Raw genomic sequence first — 23,345 nt, 5'->3', positions numbered from 1 at the left:
GTAATATTGTGAAGGCCGTGTTAGTGCAAAGTGCCCTGTTTCTCTTTATACAGATTGCCTAAAATATCTGGCAATTCAAAATTTTCCAATATGTAATAAGCACTTCGTCACAATTTTTCAGACATCTTCAATACTCATATCATGTGCCCTTTATTGTGATTAATTGTAATTATTCTTGAGGGAAATTAATGTAATAAAGATATCGAAATTTTTTATGTGAGGGGCTCCCTTTAGTTTTTCTGGATGTGTTGTGTGTGTGTTTTGGTAAGGTATGAAATCCAGAATAAACTTCTTAGGTAACAACATTTTTTTAGCAGCAGAGGACTGAAGGAGACAGATTAAGTGTAAGGTTTACTTTTGAAATCCTTAATTTCCTCAAGAGTACTGAGATATGATGAAGTAATCTTCGTAGATTTTACTTCCAGTGAAAGAAGTAAAACCTTTAGCTCTTCTGTTTCTGTGCTCTTTGTTCTTCCCTGTAATTTTGTAAATCTGCTATCCAGTGATTCTTCGTGCTTAGTGAAGTCATCTGCAACTTTATCAGCTTTTATATTCACTGAGCAACTTCTCCAGATTCTTAGTCCTTATAGAACTGTGGAAACTTCTGCTTCTCTCGAATAATAATCCCGAGGTGTTTCCTTTAAAATGTTTGATACTGTAACCTCAACTTTCACGAGTGAGAATAGCTTGAAGCTCACTGTTATCTTCCTCACTTTTATACAAGCTTTTATAGAACAACTATAAATCTATAATGCTTCAATATTTTCTTAGACTGAATGCTAATCTAACAGATTGTGTGAAACTTTTCTTGTCATCGGTACATCGGAATGGTGAAGAATCATACTAACAGATAGATGCTCTTATCTGCTTTGATACAGCTTTCAACATGAGCTTTTGCAGGTAAGTGCTCTTACTATGCGTCTATGCTAGCAGATTAATCACCTTATTATGCTATAATATGCCTCTAAAGTTGACTAAACTGCATAAAGGATTAATAATTTATTTGTCTAAGTTGCCTTTACCTTTCAAGGATCAAACCCTTAAAACATGCAAAGATTATCCTTTTCTCCTTAAACTGTAGTTAAGCTACAAGGTTCAGATATTTAGAGGCTATGTTTTCCTGAAAAGATGAAAACTTGTCCTCCCATCTCAGTTAATAATGATAGTAATTAGGCTTCTGCTGTCAAAAAGGAAAAAACTAATGCTTAAATTTACTTCTTTATTGCAAAGGATTTCTAGCAACTATACATTATGGATCCTTTATATTTTATAAATGCCTATCAAACATGCTTATTAAAAGTAACGAAACTCCAACTTTTGTATTATGAATTTGGCAATTCCCATACGTAATTAGTTTGTATTCCAACAAAACCGCCTAACTATACTGAATCGTGGGACCAAGCAAGGCTTGACCTAGTGGTAAAGTGTTTGATCTCATGACTTAAAGTTCATGAGATCAAATTCCCTAAGGGCTTTTCGGGGGTGAGGATTCTCTTATCTTTCCCCTTCAAGTCCTAATGAGTTTGAGAAGCAAAACTGAACTGGATTAGCCAATACAAATACTTAAGGTAAAAGTTTAACTTACATAATTTGTGGTCTTGACTTTTGAGTTTTTACTATATCTTGATATCCACTTTACATTTTTTACCATCTGTTTAAAAAAAACACTGCGTCTTGAAAACTACTCTCAAATCACTAATTATTGTAACTTTGCAAGCAAATGAGAGAATAGTACTCAAGAATAATAAGAAGAAACAATCATCATTAAAGCACAAGACATCATTAAGAAAATAAACCTTAAGTGGGTTATGAAATATTTTTACAAAGATATTGTCCTAAGATGAGAACAAGACTAGTACTAGTTAAAATCGGTAGCTTTCATAATCACTCTCCTTAGCTAAACTAGTCATAGTTTTAGTTCACTTGTATGTAGGCCCTATTTTAGCTTAGTCCTAGCCAAAGGAGTCAAAAAATCCTGCACTTTGTTTTTGTGGGTCATTTTTTTGAAGTTTTAGGTGGAACTGTTTTTTTATTTTCTCTTTTGCATGTGCACCGCAACATATGTGCCACACCGTTCAACGAAAGCAACTCAACTATTAAAAGATTTTCCATTCATAATCATTATTATTATTTTTTTTATAAAAACATTATTATTATTATTATTTATTTTACATCATACGTCATTTTTTAATTTTTCATAATACTACCTCCGTAAACGGTTATCTGCAACAATGGTACCGTTCACGGAGGCCTAGGCAAAATTTGTATTGGGTTGTTTAAAGTGGGTAATTGCTTAAAGTACAAAGTGATTAATCAATACAAAAGGGGTCCCGGTTTTTTAAAAGGAGGAGAGAGAGTCTGCCAAATTTTGGGGTCAAAATTTTCCCACCAAAATTTTGGGCCTCCTTTTAAAAATTTCAAATTCCACCCAAATTTTTCCCTCTTACTTAAATTTGCTGGCAAATAAAAGGGGGTATATAAACCACCTGCCAGACATTGTTATTTAGAACAAGCATTCAAACAAACATTCCAAATGTTGTTCCAAATTACAGCATTCAATGTTCACAAAAGTTAGAGCTTAATTAAACATTCCAAATGTTGTTCCAAATTACAGCATTCAATGTTCACAAAAGTTAGAGCTTAATTTTCTACCTAAACCTAATTACTCCTACGTCATTAGCAGTGGATTAGCAGCAACTCAGCACAGCTCTTCAAAATTGGCCCACTTCATAAGCAGTCCTGCAATCTGGGGACTCAGACAAATTAGCAAAGGCAACATGGCAGAAAATTCATTTGATGAATTTTTCAGCATTGACCAAATGCTCAATGATGAAAGCAGCATGGAACATAGTCAGACAAGCAGCATGGAAGGGGCTCAGTACCAGGACAACACTAGTCCAGATGATGAAGCAATCCAGCAACCAACAAGCAACAAGCAGAAAACAGCTCACAGTTTCCAAGAAAAGGGAAATTGTAGATGAGTATCTACAAAAGCTACAAAAGCCATTAAAAGTAAATGGCCAGGCCATGTATCTAAGGATGTATGGATTCAGTGGGATAATGCCAGACCACACCAAATTCCTAGGGATGAAGAATTTCATGAAGCATGTCACTCAAATGGTTTCAACATACAGTTCATTTATCAACCAGCTCAATCCCCAGATTTAAATGTCTTAGATTTAGGGTTGTTTAATGTGATACAATCAATATAATACCAATCATTTCCTAGAAATCTAAAGGAACTCATAGAGAAGGTAACAGAGTCTTATGAGTTGTTCAACCCAGTGTTGAACAAACGTTGTTGGATAACTTTACAATGCTGTATGGAAGAGATACTGAAGGACCAAGGGGGGAATAACTTCAGCCCACCACACAAAGGGAAGAAAAGACTAGAAAGACTGGGCATGCTACCTGAAGTGCTACAAGTGGACAGGGGTTTGGTTCAACAAACTGTTGAATACCTCAACACCATTATCATTCCAACAGGTGAAGTGAATCAGGAAGATGAAGGCATGCAGGTGGATGCAGATTAAACAGAAGTGAATCAAACTAGCAAGGACCAAGTCAGACTGCCACACATAACCATTGAATGCAAGGTAGTTTATTTTGATTTTTGTATGGGACTCTATGGTTAGGTGTATTTTGTTATCAAAACCATGTTTATTGTGAATGTAAGGCAGTCAAGACTACTATCCTTAAAAGATGTAAAAGCTTTTGATAAATTTTATAACTTCATTTATGTCTTGTTTAAATCATTTCTATGTAGTGGTAAGTAAATGACATGAACTGTGATGCACAGACACACAACTGAGTCCATCAGAGGGTTATGATATTTCACAGAAATTGCATAAATGGTTACCTCAACAACAACTTACAATGGAAGTTGTTGGAGCAAGACCAACTTATGAATTTTATGCATCAACTGAGTCCCTTCATCATTTGGATCTCTCAACCACACAAACAATAGTTTGGGACTCCTACTACATTTGGGCACAAATAGGTCACAGGGGGACTCAAAGAGGGAGATACTGAAGTGCATGAATGAAACAACACCACCAACAGAAGAAGCATCACCCACATAGCAACAATACCATGCCCATCATAACACAAACCAGTGTACACACAAACCAGGGGACACACAATTTGACAGACACACAACTAAATTATACTCATTGGCAAGATCACACAAACCATATGATTGAAGCTCCCAATTTCAAAATAAAAAAGCATGAAACAAGCCATCCAGAGCAAGAGTAAGCCATCAACAGCAGGAGTAACAACAATAAATTAGCAACAGCAAACAACAATAACTACTAATAATTCCCATACAACAATAATCAACCAGCACAGCCTTGTAATCATACCCACAACACAAATCACAGATTGAAATTAAGTATGATGAACACATAAAAACATAGGTTGAAGGGTTAGAACATTGTTACGCTGATGAATTAGGAACAGACTTAGGTGGAAGGGTTGCTAACCCCACCCATATCAACAGCACCATCGTCAGGGGACTCAGCACGCTCCCTTTTTCTGCCAGACAAGATCTGGGTAGATCTACCCACAACAACCACCTTTGATGTGGTTTTCTCCGGCGACAGGGTTGCAGAAGGGGTTTCAGAACCATCGCCCTTCACAACATCAAGATCAGGCGCCTCTTTGCTCGAAACCTGACCCTTTTTGCCTAGATCTAAAGCAGGGGACTCAGCACGTTCATCATCAGACTCGTATGGGGTAAGCTTTGAACCCCCACCATTCTTACGCTTCATATCCAGGTACGTAGCCATACGCGTACCAATTAGCCTCATCTTCCCAGTTTGTCGCTGACATTTGTAGGTCGCAACAACACCAAGATCTTGTTTTTTCTCGTTTGGGGAACTCATGATTTCAGGGTTTTGACAGAAAGATGTAGAAGAGCACAGAGATCTGGGAATTTTAGGGTTTCTAACAAGAGAGAGAAAGAGGGAATCAGGATAAGAGAGAGAATGAGGTTCGCATGAACGAAACGACACCAGATGCAAAGTGAAGGCTTCCAGAACATTTTCCAAAAGCTAAAGGGCGTCATTAATGGAGGTTGTTGAAGGTTCATTGAAGAGGGTGGTTGAGGAGATGAAGTGAATGTGATGGAAAATGAGGTCAGTGAGGGGTTTTTGGTGGGAATCATTAGGGTAGATTGATTGTTTATAGGGATAAGTAATAAGATTAGGAAGGTAGGTTAAGTTATAATCAGATTTTTAAAAGGGCATTTTCGTAATATCACATGTTAAAATTTTACTTAAAATGGAAAAAAATCAATTTGTTGCACATAATATGAAGCACCTACTTTTGGTAAATGTTGCAGATAACCGTTTACGGAGGTAGTATAAAGAATTTAGAGAATTTGGCGCCAATTTACCCCATTACACGTTTGGTTTAATTTAGAAAAAATTTCCCTCCGTGGGGTTTGTGTGTGAGTATGACATTGACAACCTTTTTTTTTTTTTTTTTTTCTTTGCTTTTGGTGATCACTAAGCTACTAGATTTTTAGTGGTTGATTATAGGGCCACATTTATACGCATCCATATCTACCAAGATACTATACAATATTGAGTGAAGTTGAGTCAATTTATTTAATTATATACAAAACTTATACTTTTGTGGTAGTGACTAGTGATGCTACAAGTTGAACATTATACTCAATTTCATTTTGTTTTGAATGGAACTTAATTTGAACGACACATTTGTCACTTTCTATTGTAGCTCTTTTTTCGTTATCATGTCTGTTTTTCTAGTGAAATTGCACACATAGACACCAATACTCATAAAATAGGACAACTATTAATAATTAGAGGGCGCACGAAATTGGTGTACACCTAAATGCAAGGTAGTTTCATCTAGCCCTCCGATTTTAGGTTACTAAAACTATGTGGTGGTCGAATGAGGAATTATGTATTTGGTGATGGTGGCAACACTCAATGGCACCAAGTGTGAGGTGGTGGATGTTGGATGGTGAGGAAAAGCCAAAATAGGTGGGGTTAAGGAGTTGGAAGGGGAAGGGAGGAGAAAAGAGAGGGGCAATGGGATAAGTATTTTTGGAAAAAAAAAAAAGAAAAAATATGGAGAATTCAAGGCCATGTTTAGTAAATACTCATCAATGAACATTTCTCAATGATATCAAGAGTCATTGAAGACTCAAGCTATTTGATATGAATTTCCCATCATCATTTTCTAACAAGAGTTACAATTTGTTAATTCAACATTTAGTAAACTAGTGGTAGCAAAAAATGTTGTTCTCTAGCCTCCCTTAGTTTTATTTATTTATTTTTATTTTTAGAAAACCTTATTTTAAAAATATTATGATAACACTTTGATACGTAATTTATAAGTTAGGTTAAAAACATTTTGATGGGTGCATGAGTTGACAAATTGTAACTTGTAAGGGAAGATGATAATTAATCCAAGCTCTTAAAAACAAGGGAGACAATATAATTGAAATAGTAACATACAAATTGTAGTTTAAAAGACATAAAAACTAAGATTATTCTCCCATATTTATTAAGCCAGACAAGAGAATCTAGCATTTTGCACACTTGACATGAGTAAACATGTAAAATCATTGGTATGTTTAGCATGCTTGTTATTCCCTTACATCCATAATAAGAAGGCTGGGCGGGCGGCCGAGCAATCGGGTCTAATTAGATGCAGCTTCCATGGCAGACACTCAACCATGAAGCATAATGTTAGTTATGCTTCATGGCTAGCTAAAGGGGATCACCAAGATGTTGGAAGGCATATTCATCATTGATGTTGGTCATCAGTCTCAGTTTTTTACAAAGAGAATCATTATTATGAGTTTTAACTTTAAAAAAGCATCATTTCATTGCACAAAAAAGCAAAGACCAAATAGCCAAAATATAAAGCAACAACCTTAGTATATAATCAGATAAAAATCTTTTTTTTTTTTGGATGATTCTTTTCATTACAACCCCCAAATCATCATATACATCACTATGTGTTTAACATAATGACATATACATAAAAACAATACACACTAATTAATGAAAATTAGAGAGGAAAAAAAAAAGCCAAAAGCCAAATCTTGTTCATAAATCCAAGATGGGCCCCTCCCAAATCTCCTTTGAATGGGATTATCAAGCAAATTACATTACATTACATTACATTACCATAATTAGGAAAAAAATTAAGAAAAAATTAAAAAAAAAAAAAAAAAAAAAAAAAAAAAAAAAAAAAAAAGAGTAAAAGTCACTACCACCACACAACAATAATAGGTGGTTGTTAGACTTTGATGATATTTTGTATCATTTTTCTTTCTCTCCCTTTCTTTCCCTTTCAAGGGAGAAGTTAAGACATGTTTTTCCTAATTTTTCCTAAGACAAACTATATTTTAAGCCCTTAAACCAACCCAACTAAATGATAGGATGGTAAGGTAATTACCATCCAATTTCAACACTAATCTTTCTTTACATGTTCATTAGTGTTAAAAATTAAAAAAAGGATGGATTTTTTTTGGTTACTAAAAACTAACATCAAACTTTGACAAACTCACTATATTGTATTAGTCTAACTACTAATACTAGTAAAGTCAATACTAAAAATTAAACAACCCTTTGGTACTTAGGTGAATTAATCATTGAGCAATCAAAATTATCTAACCCCCTTTTCCTGGGGGAATTAGAAGTAGTAATGGTTACTGGTGGAATTTCAATGGAGTCAAGTCTAGGAGGTGGATGTTGCCATTGTGGAAGCGGACCGGCTAATAGGAGTGTTTGTAGAAGTGGTCCGGCTTCCATTACCGCCTTTAATAGCTTCCCTTTCTCTGGTAAGGGGCGGCGATTGCTCGCCAATGTTGCTGCTATTTGTGGTGGCAATGCTGGTTGTTGTATGGTAGCTGGGGAGTTAGCACCTCCTTGTGGAGAAGAGATTATGCTGCTCTCCTCACACTCAGAAGACGATGTGGAAAAACAGTTAGTTGTTGTGTTAGTATTAGACAATGAAGCTGCTGCTGCAGACTTCTGCTGCTGCTGCTGCTGTTGCTGCAGGCTGTCCTGCTGTGGCTGTCGCTGTCGCTGCTGCTGTAATTGCTGTTGGAGCAGCAGCTTTTCCAGCATTAGTTCCCGGGATTTAGATTGAGCTTCATCTCTTTCCTTAATTGTCATCATTAAGATATCTTTCATCTGAATTAATTCCTCCTCTTTTTTCATAATTTCTTCCTGAGCAGCTATTACTGTTGCCTCTAACTCCATTCTTGATTGCAATATGTACTGTCTCATCTCACCCATCATTCCCTGCAAGAAATAAAAGTTCAAGTCAAAAAACTGTGTTAAGTTATGCGTTATACTACTCCCTCTGTCTCTAATTGTTGTAAAGGTAAGAACAACATTTATAGACGAGCAAGCAACAGAACAAATCAATTGTTACTAAAAAAAGTACTTAATTAACTGATTAGACAAGTAAAACTAGTAAAAAAATGATGGGATTCAGTCTAATATGCACATAATTAGCTGATTTGACAAGAAAATCAAGTAAAAAAAGATGGGAATTTTTTTTTTACCTCTTCTTCATTATAGTAAACCCACCCAAAAGGGCTGCATTGCTCCATTTTTTTCCCCCCAATTGATTAGAATTAGCCTAGATTAGAAGGAAGTTAGAAGCAGAAAAATAGAGAGAAAAACTCTTTTTTTTGTAAGTGGTTTAAGAGTATAGAATAGAATGAAGATATAATGTGGGGTGATTTGTCTCCTTATATGGAATAGAGAAGAAGTCACTATTTATGTGCTTTAATTGCTTTTGGTATATTTGGGTAGATTGCTTTTAGGGATTCATGGGACATATGGTTGGACAAAGACACCAAAAGCCAAAAGCATGCAAATACACAAATGCGACTTTCCTATTTGCTACAGCTTTTGTACTAAAACTAATTATGCTCTATCTCATCCCATGTTTTTACTTTATTGCTTATGGGATTTTTGGGGATTCATATTCATTTTTCTATTCTCTTAAGTTTTCGCTTTAAGGACTATAAGCAATTTGCGATTTATGCGTCTTTTATGAGACGGACTTACAATAATTTATTGTGAGGTCGGGATGACTTTTGAATTGCTAAATTCAAATAATGTATCTTAAGATTGGACCGACTATTGTATTATAAGAAGTGACTTGGATTTTGTGGAATATAATTCATTTTTATGTGATTGTAAATGCTACTTTGATTAGTTTGATAGATGTTGATAAACGCAGGTAGCATCTTGTATGAGACGGACTTACAATAATTTACTGTGAGATTAGAATGACTTGAGTTCTATTGGAATAGCTTTTAATGTCAACATAAATTATTACAAGTCTATTTTCTTAGAATGAATTGAGGATGTGGCAACTTGCTTTGTATTATGTGAGAAAATGAGCTTTGTTTGTAGAATATGCATCTTCCCCTAATCCCATCTAAAACCCTAAAGGTGTAATTTTTATGTATTACAACTTCTATCAGATGTGAATGTTAATTTGGTTGATCAAATTGTATTTTGTTAAACATGTCACACTCTTTTCAATGTAATTTCTATTAATAGACTAGGGAAAAAACTCACTATATGTAAAAATAAGTGAGAAAATGACTTAAACGTAATGGACCATAATCACCTCTTTAGTTTGATAATATGGGAGTCTTGGTATGAAACAAAAAGAATATCATTAAATAAAGCAAAAAAATAGTCAAGGGAAGACAAATTATCAAGATTAAAAGAGTGACTCGCCCTATAATATCCTTGCCATAACAACACCAATTGTCACAAACTCACAACTCACAGGAGAAGTTGCAGACCTACTAAAATCAGCTATATATATGGAGAATGTTCTTATATATGCTCTATTAGAAACTAACATTACACATGTGAAGTTATTTACAGATTGTAGTATTACACCTCACAATTACATATACTATAAAATCATCTTAGAATATCACTAATAATTCTGATTTAAAATAAATTGTATAAAGTATAAAATTTACTATTAGCTTTTTATAACCCACAAAATCAATTGTGTAGTCTAATTTACTACTTACATTAATCCGTTGTTTTGAAGTTTGTCAGGTCAATTAAATTCGATTCAGTTCAATTCACTTTAGTTCACCTCTATTTAGAATTTTGTTTTGAAGTTTGGCGTTGTTTAGTAAAGACCTTTTAGCTTATTTTACCCAATTAAAAAAGCTAATTTAGGTGTTTGATAAATAGGTTATTAAAAGAGTGCTCAAAAAGCTCTTTTAGAAAAATTTCATTGGCTGTGTTTGGTAACTAGTTTATTTGACCAACATTAACTTATTGACTACGGAGTATTAAATAAGCTAATTCAAGGTGTTTGATGGGAAGCTTATTTAAAAAGCTTATTCCACTAAATAAGCTCTTCAATTCTTATGGTGAAATGACACTTATACCCCCATTAATTAAAAAAAGTCCTATATGAAGTACCTACCCCACAATTAGCTTATTGTCCATTTCACATAATCAACCAGCTTTAAACAATCAGCTATTTATCAAACATTTTTCTACAATAAGCTAATAAAATAAGTTAGTCAAATTGATTAATACAATTAGCTAATTAAAATTAGCTAACACAATCAGTTTCAGCTTTCAGCTTTTCCCCAAACCACGAGCATTATAAGAGATTTTTAAAATTAGCTTATTGTACAATTAGTTTTTTTGCTCTTAAATACACTAAAACAACAAACAATTAACAGTTATTTACCAAATACTTTTATACAATCAGCTAATTGTAACCAATTAGTCAAATCAACTAATACAATAAGTTATATCAATCAGCTACCAGCTAATTACCAAACAGAGCCTTTATATTTTAGTTCAGTTCAATACAATTTTGTTTAATTCAGTCCAAATAAGTCGCAAAGAACCAGGTCGTAATTATAGCTAGTCAGAACAGGACTGAACATAGCAAGTAAGTGTGTAGACTGTAGTAGCCGTTAGTAAAGTGTGAAATAGATGAGTAGTTAGTTACAAAAAAAGGGCGCCGCAGACGCAGTGGCATGCACGTGCAGTTTGGCCGTGTGAAAGTAAAGAGGTTCAGTTATTCTGGTTTAGACCGTTTTTAGCTATTATGGCTTGACTTGACATTCTTCTCACTTCTCAGGCTGTGGCATGGTTAGCTGGTTTCCATTGAACAGGATATTATTGTTTACTTAATCATTTTTCAAAAGCAATGCATCAACCCTTTCACTCTACTATACCCCTAAAATCCACTTTATTCATTGTATTTTCCTAACATAGTAAGATGAGAGTTCATCATATACTTCGTTTCATTAAAATTGTAACAATTGTAACTGATCGTTGTTCTATACATAGATAAATGAAGAGAGCTAATATGTGAGTTGTTTCTTACTTGTGTGATTTACAGATTACACAAAAATTAGCCTATTAAATTAGTTGTGGATAAATGGGATTGTTCTAAGCAAATGCAGTGGGGAGGTGGGCTTATTTCGAGATTACACAAAAGTTGGATTGTTTTGAACATAATTGACAAATATGAAGAATTTTTTTTTTAATGTTTTCAATTAGGAAAATTTGTAAATTACCACCCAAAAAGAGGTCCAGTTTTGAAATTACCACCCATTAAAAACTTTATTTTAAATAACCACCCATTAAATTAATTAATCTTTCAGATTACCACCCATTTGGATTTTCCGGTTGAAAATCCGTTTGAGGGGCCCACATAACTGCTATTAACGGCTAGTTTGACTTAATTGACTGGGTTTCTCCTCGATTTTTCGTGTTTATATATTTCCCAACTACAATTACTTGGAAAAAAAAAAATATATCTCCAATTAACAAATTCTTCCCCTAATTTCTTCCAAATTCCCCAAATTTGAACTGGTATTGTGCGACGAATTAATCCATTGAAGTTCAGACCCAATTGAATTCGCATTTGAGGTAAGACTCCAGAACTTTAAAAATTAGGGTTCCTGGGTAAATTTATTTGGGGGATTTTGCAATTAGGTTTCGTGGAAGTAATTAATTGGGTGTTTATGTTATTTTTCTGGTAATTGGTGTTGGTGTTGTCCAAATTTGGTGAATGATTGTTTATTAGGTTGAATAATGGTGTCAAATGTGTTGTTTTTTTTAAAGAAAGATGTGAATGATTCATTCATGCATGAAGTTGTAAGCTTGGTTTTGTGTTGTTTTTTGTTGAATGATGTCTTGCAGAAATGGAAAGAGGGGATAAGTACATTTTCAGATTTAAGTATTTTAGTTTTGTTGTGGACCTTGAGTATGAAGTAGGCAACAGTAACTTACAGGACACAACCATAGCTTTCGAAGATCAACTGCGTGACATGGAAGATCCAAGTGAAGGATCAATTGATCTTCTTTATCTTATATTTCAGTATATCTATAAAGGGAAGTATAGGACTTTAGAAGATGATGGTGATGTGTTCAAGATGATTAGGAGGTTGGGGAATAAGGATATGTACATCATACATGTTGGGAGCACAGATGACCCAGGGTTCTTAGCTGACTGTATCATTGAGTACAGGATGAAACAGAATGGGACTTGGCCACCCCCTGGTTATCCTCATTATGGGGGTCAACCACCACAGTGACTAGGTGTGCTTGTCTTAGAATAATATAATTGCTTGTGTTTGCTGGAAATGTTGCACAGACTGAGTTGTTGCTTTGTAAATGCAGGTTAGAAAATGTCTTGGAATAACACATCTCCCACTAACCAGAAGAAATGCGCAATTGTGGACTGCCCTTTGCTAGGTTGACATCTTGGACCAGAGAGAACCCAGGAAGGAAATTCAAGGCTTGCAAATTCTATGACCCTAACACTGAAACTAGAGGGTGCAAGTGTTTTGAATGGATTGACACTGAAGATGGAACTGAGTGGCAAAGAGATGTGATCAACAATCTTTTGCTTGACAAAAAATTGATGAAAGCTGAAGTGAACTATCTGAAAAGGGATGTTGATGACTTAAGTGGGCAGAGAAGGTGTCTTCTTAATGAGGTGGATACATTGATAGTGAAATGCAAGGCTTTAAGTGGATATAGGAAGAAGATGCTCAATGGCAGTGGCAATCCTGATAGCAAGCTAATGATTGTTGTAGTTGTTGTTTGGTCCTTAATTTTAGTTTTAGGTTGTGTTGTAGTTAATAAACTGGTTTAAGGGAGGTGTAGTTGTTGTAGTAGTTGTTGATTATAATGTTGAACTTGTTATTTTAGTAATGGAATGAACAAGTATTTCTGGTTTATTTGGCTTATGTGTTATGTTTGCTGATGCTTTTTATTAGCTTCCTTATTTGTTGATTGTTCTGTAAAAGAAAAATAAAAGGAAATAGAATATGGGCACACCACAATTTAATCAACACAGTTGCAGCTAAATGAATTAAGTATTTGGGCAAAGTTTGTCCAAACCAAACTGTCAATTTCATTGAAACAACATCCAAGATTACACAAGTCACAAAATACAACCTAACACTACCACCTTCTAATTACATACTATCCAAAATATGAGAAACTAACACTACCACCTTCTAATTGGTACCACCTTGAATCTTGTATTTGATTCAAGTTGGAACAGTGTTAGCATAAGTAGTTGTTGAGGCTTGGCTTGGTTGACTTAAAGGTTCTTGCTGGTGACTCTACTGAGTCTGCTGACTTTGTTGCTCCTGCTGTTGTTGTTGTTGCTGTTGCTTCCGCTGTGCTTTCTGCTGCTGCTCCTTCCTGTATTGCTCTTGAGGGAATGTCCTGTTCCCAATGCTGTTAGGTCCAGCAGTAGCACCTAGTGCACTTTCCTAAATTTGGCATACAACAAAACAGTAGTTAGAAACACATATCAGCTAAGTACTAAAAAAAATAAAAATCCACTTTGCTTTGAGTGTTACCTTCTGCAATGCTCTGAGGTTTTTCTTCTTTCTTTGTTCTTTCACCCAGTCACTATCAGATTGGGGTCTACCTCCTCCTTTTTTTGGTGAAGAAACTGCTAGTGGAGTAACTGTAGGGTTCTTGCAAGTTTTTGCATAGTGACCTTGCTGCCCACAGTTGTTGCAGGTACTCCTCCTTTTCACAGGCTTTTGCACAGATTGGCTTTGGGCACCCTCCTCTCCCTGCTCCAGCTTTCTTTTCTTAGATTTAGGTCTTCCAGGCTGGATCTTGATGGCTGGTGGCATAGGTGCTCTGAGGTTGACCTTGTCCCAATGGTGTGGGCCAGGCATTGGTTGTACTTCAAACCTATAAGCCAACATATAGGTGTCCACAGCATATGCACTGTCCACATAATCTTCAGGGTCTGCTCTCTTGTCCATGATGCATGCATATGCATGGACACAAGGGATACCTGTCAGCTCCCAATGATAGCAGGTACATGTCCCTTTACTTAGGTCAATTGTAACTAGATCAGAGTTCAGTTCAACCTCATATGCATCATCCCTAGATACTTGCACAATGCAATGCCTTGCAACTGGTTCAATTATTTTAAATGTTTTCTTCACATATGGAGTTACCTTGCCCTCCATTTTCTGACAACACTCCCACTTGTCATGATTCCTTTTCATCATATACCTCCTAAGCCACTCCATTTGTGTCAAAATAGGCTTATCCCTAGCTTCTTTTATCACAGCATTGAAGGTCTCACAAACATTGTTCAAAAGCATGTTTGACTTTGGAAAGGAGCTAAATGCATGCCTAGACCAGTGCTTAGGAGGGATGTCAGCAAGGTATTCATATGCCTCCTCAGACAAGAACTTAATGGATTCCATGGCAACTTCAAAATCAAACTAAAATGTGCAGGGAAAAAAAAAATCAAGACATATCAAACAAACCTACATTATTGACAGCAGGATTTACTAACAGCACTAGATAAAATGTCAGAAGCTTTAAGTTAGACTAAAACAAAAAGAACAGGTTGAAGTTATGCTTACCAAGGTAGTTGCTCTGGCTGCTGACCAAAATAGCTCCTTAAATGTAGAGCCACTGAATTGAAGCTTGAAGTTAGCCCATATATGCCTCACACAATACCTAGTGTCAGCATTTGGTACAACTGATTCAAAGCTTCTAGCAGGCCCTGTTCACAAATAAACAAAATAAGTAAGTTAAAGTGCAGACATAAAAGTGTCTATCAGACATAAAAGTGTAGGGTTACCTTTTGTCTATCAGACATAAAAGTGTAGCCAAGCCCTCCTTCTTCATCTTTAAGTGTGCCCATCAAACACTCAAGAAAAAAGATCCAGGTTTCCTTGTTCTCAATCTCAACTGTAGCCCAGGCAATAGGATAAATGTTGTTATTACCATCCTTACCAACTGCTACTAGGATCTGCCCTGGGTATGGACCCTTAAGATGAGTGCCATCAAGCCCAATTAATGGTCTGCAGCCTGATAAAAACCCTTTGGCTAAAGGTGCAAGACACATATACATCCTCAAAAACAAAGGAGGTTCAGGCTTCTCCACTCCCTCAACCATTACTACACAACCAGATCCAGGGCTATACTTAAGAACAGCCTTCCCATAGTCCCAAACTCGAGCATATTGTTCTGATGCTGAGCCATAGATCTTCAGTTTAGCCCTAGCCCTTTCCATCCAAGCTTTACTGTATGTTATTTCAATCCCAAGGTCCCCCAAAACCTTCCTTCTGAAAGCTTTAATTTTCCACAAAGGATCTGATCTGAACTCCTCAATGTACTTCTCAGCTAAGTACTCAGCAGTTAAGTTGTGATTGCTCCTAACTCTTAGACAATTATGCTTCAAATTTAAGCTCTTAATCTGCCAAAAATCTTGGTTCACAGACCTCCTAACAACCACCTTAAAGTGACATCTCCTACCCCCTACACAAGTACAACTAGGAAGTCTACATTTTTTGGGATTCCATTTACATTGACACCTCTTCCTACATTGTATAGTGATCTTGCTACTGTCATTATGTAAATACCAATATTCATACCTATTCTCAATGGCATGAACCCTGAGAGCTTTCCTCACCACATTGTTGTTCATAAACTTCTGGTACTTCACCAATTGAATTGGTTTGGTGAAGTCTGTTGTAGCATGGAACCAAGGGCTGTTATCATGCTCATCATCAGACCCTCTTGGACTATCCAATTCCTCAGAGTCAGAGGTGAACTCTGTTTGCAAAGCTACCTCATTCTGTAGCAGCTGACTTTCCAAGAACACTTGTTGTTCTTCTTTATCTTGCACATCCTTCAAACTAGCATTCACTTCTTCCAAAATTTGCCTCCCACTAACCTCCAACTGTCTTGCCTCTTCTACTCCCACATCATCACACTCCTCTTCCCCTGCTCCCCAATCTATATCAGTCCCCTCAGAATCAGAAAAATCAGATCCACTTTCTGATTCAAGCTCAAGCTTTCTCTTTGTCTTCTTCCCCTTGGAAGTCCCTTCCTGCTCACCTTGTTTCCCCTTCCCTTTAACACTTTATGTGGGAACCCTATCTCCAACCTTATCAGCAGCTTCCTCTCCCTCAGTCACCCCCTTATTTGTTTCCTGTTTAAACTTAGGGCTTCTTCTAATTTCAGTGGGCTTGGATTCATTGTTTTGACTATTTTGGGTAGGCAGAACAGTATTAGGTTCTTCAGTTACAACCCTAAACTGGTCTTGGCTTGTACAGTAAAGTACAACAAACCTATCCTTACTTTTGGTCTCTAAAAAGCCCTTGACTTCCTCTTCATTCACAATTTCCCTTTTGCCATTTGACCAAAGCTTTCCCTTTTTTTTATACCAAATATTCCACTCACTAGGCACATGCAAATCTAGCTTAACAAAACCCCAAATGCAACACTCTCTGAGAAAGTTCACTGACATGTCACTCACTTTATAGCCATACCTCCAAAACTCCCATCCTCCTTCATACACAACCATATTCCTTCCCTTTAATTTTTTTTTTCACAAACCCACACCTAATCTAACCTTAACATCCAAACATTCCTGTTTACCTGGTACCTATTCATATTAATAAGCCACTAATGAATAAACCATACTTGGCAGTCTACAGTTCACCCACACAACACCATAGTTTATTCAATTCAACACATGTGGCATAATTAAACAATAAACACCCAATCAAACAACAATTATAGTTCAAATTGCAATAATAAACAATTGTGAAGATAACCCATTACACATTTAACCCTAATTTTTCGCATAATTGCAATTTACCATCAACAACATACATATACAAAATTCAATTGAATAGGGTCAAAATTGCTTACCTCAGTAGTCGCCATTGACATCAGCAGTACCCACGAGCTTCAAAATCACGCTTTTGGTCCCCAGATCACTTCAAGATAGCGACTTTACCAGTACATGCAAGTCCACCAAACGCATTCAATTTCCAGGAAAAAAGCTCAGAAATAGGGTTTTAACTCAATTGTATAGGAGTGGTTGAGGATTTGACAGAGAAATAAAGGAAGAAACAGGAAAAAATTGATGGATTTAGATGATTTCAGTGAGGAAATTGGAGAGAGAAGCTGTGTTATGTGGTTAATGGAAGTTAGGTCGAAGAAAAGAAGAAGAAAAAAGGAGGGAAGTTAATAGGGTGGGCCCCTCAAACGGATTTTCATCCGGAAAATCAAAATGGGTGGTAATCTGAAAGATTAATTAATTTAATGGGTGGTTATTTAAAATAAAGTTTTTAATGGGTGGTAATTTCAAAACTGGACCTCTTTTTGAGTGGTAATTTACAAAATTTCCTTTCAATTAATTAACTCAAATAAGTTTTCTAATGTTTATGCTTCGTATAAATTAAAACAAAGTTTATTTGCAATTGCACGACCTATTCTCATTTATTGAGTTGAACTGAACTGAATTGATTGGAGCTGAACTGAACTGAACTAATTGGAGCTGAACTGAACTGAACTGAAATGAATATTTTACGAGAGAGGAAAACTAGGGACTGAACTAAACTGAAATTAAGCTGAAGTGGACAGGTCCTAAGTTTACATAATTTTTTACTTGTGACCTCAAGGTTACATTGTGAATTCTCACCAACTACACCAAGCTTTGTTTTATCATTATATTGAAAGGGACTCATCTCCAAGTTAATCACTCTCAACTCACTTTGTAAAATTCGAACCCAAAAGGCAGAGTAAATTTCGAATGAAAATAAAATATTGCTAGATAACCAAGCTATTAATTAGTCTTTATTTTACTAGCTACGCTATATATACATTATGCAGGTTCTAAGGGTTTCTTCATCATTATATAGAACAAGAAAATGTAAATTTCCATGTTTTTTTAATGAACCATCAAAGTGATGAGATTTGTTTTTTTTTTTACTTTACATGTATCTTGTTTCTTTCATAAGTCATGATACTCTTAGATGTTGCTTCATTAACATTGCACATTATAACTTTACAAGCACAATGCATGTTTAAAATAATTGATCGAGTTCTTTGCTTATTATTATACGTTAGTACGGAAAATTATATATTAATACAACTTATCCTCAACTCCTCAAGTATTCATCAAGTATATTATATGCTAAGTCTTACGTCAATATATACTAATGCAACTAAAATGTATACAAAGTCTTACGTCAATAATAACCAAATACCTAATGTTATATATTTGTGTTGGTCGAATATAAATTATCTAGCGTAGGAGAAATTTATTATTACTATGAGCATGTACTTAAAATTACATTTCTTCTAAATTTATACATTGATTAATTATTCATGTCACCTAATAAATGTGTTGACTTGACGCATGTTATACTGTCAAAATCAAGTAAGGCTTGACTCGCTTGGTAAGACTTATTACCTTAAATTCTATAAGTTCAGTTGAAATCTTGACAAGTGAGATTGCTTGGGCTGACTTACCTTTCTCCACCTCCCCCCGCCCACCCCCTACTCCTAAGTAGTGCATGTCTAACTAGCCTGCTGCAAGTAGTGGACTAAAAATCATAAGGGTTAAGGTTTGGTCAAAATCTTTCATCGGCGTTTAGCTAGCTCATGAGATAGCTAGATAGGATACTAGCAAAATCTGCATCTTACCAATAAAACAAGTTGGAAAACACATATAGAATAGAAGATCAAGCATCATTCATATTGGTGTGCATCTAGATATGATATTGTTATATTGGTGTATATATCATGCATTCAAGTGAGTAATGAATCTAACATTGCATGTGTGTCTCAAGCTCTCAATTTCAATTCCATGGAAATTTTTTTATTCAATACTAAAATAGAAGTTGGTCAACCGACTAAATGATTAAAGGCCTCTTATCTACGCTAAGCTTTTTTTTCTATATAAAGCATGTCCTTTGCTTTGCCCTTTTAGACTCCTCTACTAAAGTCATCTCTACTACTGCTTAATTAATTAATTAAGATAACGTATACCTGGCCCGTACATGTAATAATTACTTGTATTTTTCTACTTTTTCTTCCTTTAAATTATTGAAGCTAAGGTTCATATATATAGTACTAGTACATTGTTATATTATTATTTGTATGTTTTGATTACTAAAGGGTTTTAGGAGATTAAATTGAATGATAATGGAGTAATATATTGTAGTACAAATGGACGGAGTTTATTAGGGAATTAAAAATCACTTCATATTAGATAAAGAGTATAGGCTTGTTTATTTCAAAGTAAGGAATGTGAGAGGTGTAAGTCTGGACACTGACAATTTGAGTCCATGAACTTCTTGATATATTGACTTTAATACCATTTCGGAGGACAAAAACATCCAAAAGGTTAATTTCGTACTCCCTATATCCCAATTTAGGGTTTGTTCTCATTGACTGAACTCAACTGAACTGAAATGAGCTGAAATAAATATTTTATAAGATAAGGAAATTAGAAGTTGAACTGAGCTGAAGTGAACTGAACTGAAAATAAACGTATGAGAACAAGCCCTTAGTGTATCTTTTTCTTTTATCATTTGTCTCAATTTGTTTGTCTTTAGCAAGGACTAACAATATTCTAATTAATACTTTTTATTACCAAGCACTAAATTAAAATTAGGGTATCATTCTATCTTTTATTCTATGAAAAAAAAAAATTCACCACCATGTTATTTAGTATAATAGTCCATAACTACACCCCAACACTCTACTTAAAAGTATGTACATTTGATAAGGATAGGAGATACGCTAAATTGGGATAAACGAAGTTGTATTCAAGAAAATTTGATTTTAGGCCCGAACGAGGACTCGGGCTAATATATCTCCTGAATGTTTTAATATTAATTTAATATTTCACATTAATAACATCAACCAATGAATGGTTTGGTTGTTAAAACTTTAATGTATAAACTTAAGGTCTCCCACGCATGACACATAGATTTCTTTGTTGAAGATGGTTTTTAATAAATTTATAGATTATAAATAGCTAATATTTTAAAAATATTTTTTTTTTAAAAAAAGCTTTAAATTGCAAAATTATACATGCACCTATAGTTGATAGCACTACGTTGTAGACTTGTAGACAAGTTATTGTTTAGTTTTGACTTTAGTTAAACATATAAAAGTCAAGGTTTCTATATGCTTGAAATGATGGGAAAAAGTATCAAATATTTAATTTTTTGAAAGAAACAATGTAATATTTGTAATGGGATTCAAGAACATGTAATAATGAAGGTATAACTATTCACAATCTTGATTAATCAATTAATTAATATACTTGGATAAAAAAAAAATTATTGCAATGTCAATAGGGCCATAGGAATGAGTAGGCCCCCTTTTTTTTTTTTTTTTTTTTTTTAGCAACTAGCAATAAAAAAATTTAATGTGTTAAAAAGCTTGATGTTTGCACCATTGTATTAATGTCATATCTCTAAAATTTTAAAAGATATTTTAAAAGATATATATAAGAAAGAAATTAAATCAAATTTGTTTATATCACTTGCTTATGTGACATTATGTATATATATATATTTTTTTTTGTTGTTGTAAAAAAAAATCTAAATCTTCCAGCTTACATTAAACTTTGTAAATTCAAAAATAAAGAATAATAATTATTCGTGAACTAATATTTACGTAATAGACCGATAGTTTTGACTAACAAATAATACATTCAACCGTTTCTTGCTTAATATTTTCTCTTGTACATACAAATACATATGATTGATGAAATAGTCTTGAATATACGATACACCCACAAACAAATGAAACATTGTTACAATATGCTACAAACATATTTGAAAAATTTGCATTGGTTAAGAATCTAAGTAAGATGGAAATTGAGAAAGGACATAGCACCGAAACGCGTAAAAAGATAGCAAATGGCAATGGTAGGACATAGATGAGAGTATGAGACATGATATGAGGGAGGGGGTAGGTCCAATAATAATATGATATTGTTACTACGTACTACGACTGAGTACATCCTAAATCCAAATCCATCATATTAACGGCTTTTTTTTCTTTGACCACCACTTCCATTTTAACTGTCTCACTAATGCTATGCCCATGCATAATACCATTTTTACATAACCGTGTGGGTCCCACTTTCGATTATACTATCTCCGTTACATGTTATGTGCAACGATTAGACATTTTTCCTCTCTACTTTATGTCAAATCGTTGCACATAACCTGCAACGGAGGTAGTAAATATTTTATCCAAATTTTTTACATATGGTTTCCAATAAATATTGCTCCCCAAATTTATTTTTTTTAATTAATACTTCCTCATTTTCTTTTTACTATTTTTAATGTTATGTTAATCAATGTATTAATTTAAGCAGTAATATATTAAATTATTAAATCCGTAAAAATTATAGAAAGTTGATATTATGAGAGAATGTATCTGTTGAAGAATAAATCTCTCAATTGTCAGCACATGTAAGTATCCAAAATTATTGGTTGAAGAAGAGAGAGTTAAACACATTATAAGGCTAAGGGGTACTCCTCCTATTGCCATATGGTTTTGGGATGAAACTTCATTTGATCTTGTGAAATGAACTCTCTCTCTTAGTTTGCAGGTGCGGCCCAGACCCGCGTTTAACAGTATCGAACATTGCATGGTGTCTCAAGCAACTAAAAAAAAGAGAGTATAAATCGAAGCAAATTTTACTAAATTATAAAAAGCTTGGTGATGCACATTCCTCATAAGTAAATTAGTATTCATCTTAAAAAAAAGAACCGTAACGCAAGATAGCACAAGCAACATTAATCCTACAAAGTAGTATCAATAATAGTCATAGAATGCTTGACTTAAAACTTAATGGAGAGCGTTCAACTTTAGATTTCACGAGGCTTCTCTTCAATTTTGCCATTATATCCTACTAAATAAATTCGACATAAAAAATGATCTGATTAATGATCATTGTACTCTAGCTTGAATGAAAATAAAAGAATCCTATCCAATCAAAATCACTCCGACTCTAAAGAAATATTTTCAAAATGACTTGCTTGTTACCTCTACATCAAATATAACTTACGAACATCAATAATACATGCATGTGTGTCAAGACTCTTAGACTCTTAGGGTTTGTTATGATTTACAAAGCTGAACTTAACTGAATTGTTTGGAACTGAACTTAATATTTTATGAGAAAAGAAAATTAGAAACTAAAGTGAATTGATTAGAGCTGAACTTAAAATAATCTGAAAAGAACAGACCCTTAGACTCTTAGGGCCCGTTCTCATACACTGAACTCAGTTGAACTGAACTGAATTGAGCTGATCAGCTAAGCTGAGCTGAACTAAACTAAATTGAAATGAAATGAGTATTTTATAAGAGAAGGAAATTAGGAACTGAATTGAACTGAATTGAAATGAAATGAAAATAAAGAACAGACCCTTAGTGTGTGTTATAGTTTATGGCTTTATGCCCCTTTGTTTTATGGTCGAAGCAACTGTCACTAGGTTGTTGGGCTGTTTCATGTGATGGGCCTACTTAGGTGGACTTTTTTTTTGTTCTGGGCCTGTAATTATATGTAGTTATGTTGATAGGCTACCCCCTTATATGGCCCAAAGGCCACACTTGTTGGCAATTTATACTTCCCCGTTTCATAAAAAATGATTATATTTCACTTGTATAATAATTTTGACTGTCAAAATTTTAAATATGTATTAGTAAATAGTCTAAATACTATAAAAATATAACATTTTAATAATATATTTATATTCATCAAGATAAATCTTAAACATGTTACTTATTAAAAGTGACATTTTACGTAATATTTTATATAATAGCAATTAGCAAACATGATATTCATGATAAATGACAAAGTGTATAAATCATTAATTATTAATTTATTATGCAACATAAAGGGAGTAATTGTATGGGAGGATACCGATATCTATTCATGTATAGTCTAAACGGGTTCGGGTTTATAATCATAAAACCCATATCGATAACATCACATAATGACATTGATATCGACATCTC

General features: G+C 34.4%; 1 protein-coding gene across 1 annotated transcript; it reads right to left on the bottom strand.

Moving 5' to 3' along the window:
* Window positions 1-6,667: 6,667 nt before the first annotated feature.
* Window positions 6,668-8,763, bottom strand: LOC110705452 (forkhead box protein P1-like). Its single transcript, XM_021883331.1, has 2 exons — window positions 8,555-8,763; window positions 6,668-8,288 (listed from the first exon to the last, which is right to left on the bottom strand). The coding sequence occupies exons 1-2, from the start codon at window positions 8,600-8,602 to the stop codon at window positions 7,599-7,601; spliced, it is 738 nt and encodes a 245-aa protein (XP_021739023.1). The 5' UTR covers window positions 8,603-8,763; the 3' UTR covers window positions 6,668-7,598.
* Between the last annotated feature and the right edge of the window lie 14,582 nt (window positions 8,764-23,345).

This window comes from Chenopodium quinoa, unplaced genomic scaffold (genome assembly GCF_001683475.1).
Source record: "Chenopodium quinoa cultivar QQ74 unplaced genomic scaffold, ASM168347v1, whole genome shotgun sequence".
In the NCBI taxonomy this organism is placed as follows: Eukaryota; Viridiplantae; Streptophyta; class Magnoliopsida; order Caryophyllales; family Amaranthaceae; genus Chenopodium; species Chenopodium quinoa.
Note: the sequence above shows the minus strand (reverse complement) of the source record. Positions and strands in the feature narration are given on the sequence as shown.

Coding starts and splice junctions, on each gene's coding strand:
- LOC110705452 (XM_021883331.1), bottom strand. CDS start 8,602: ATGGAGCAATGCAGCCCTTTTGGGTGGGTTTACTATAATGAAGAAGAG. Junction 8,289..8,554: donor TTTACTATAATGAAGAAGAG/GTAAAAAAAAAA, acceptor TATTTCTTGCAG/GGAATGATGGGTGAGATGAG.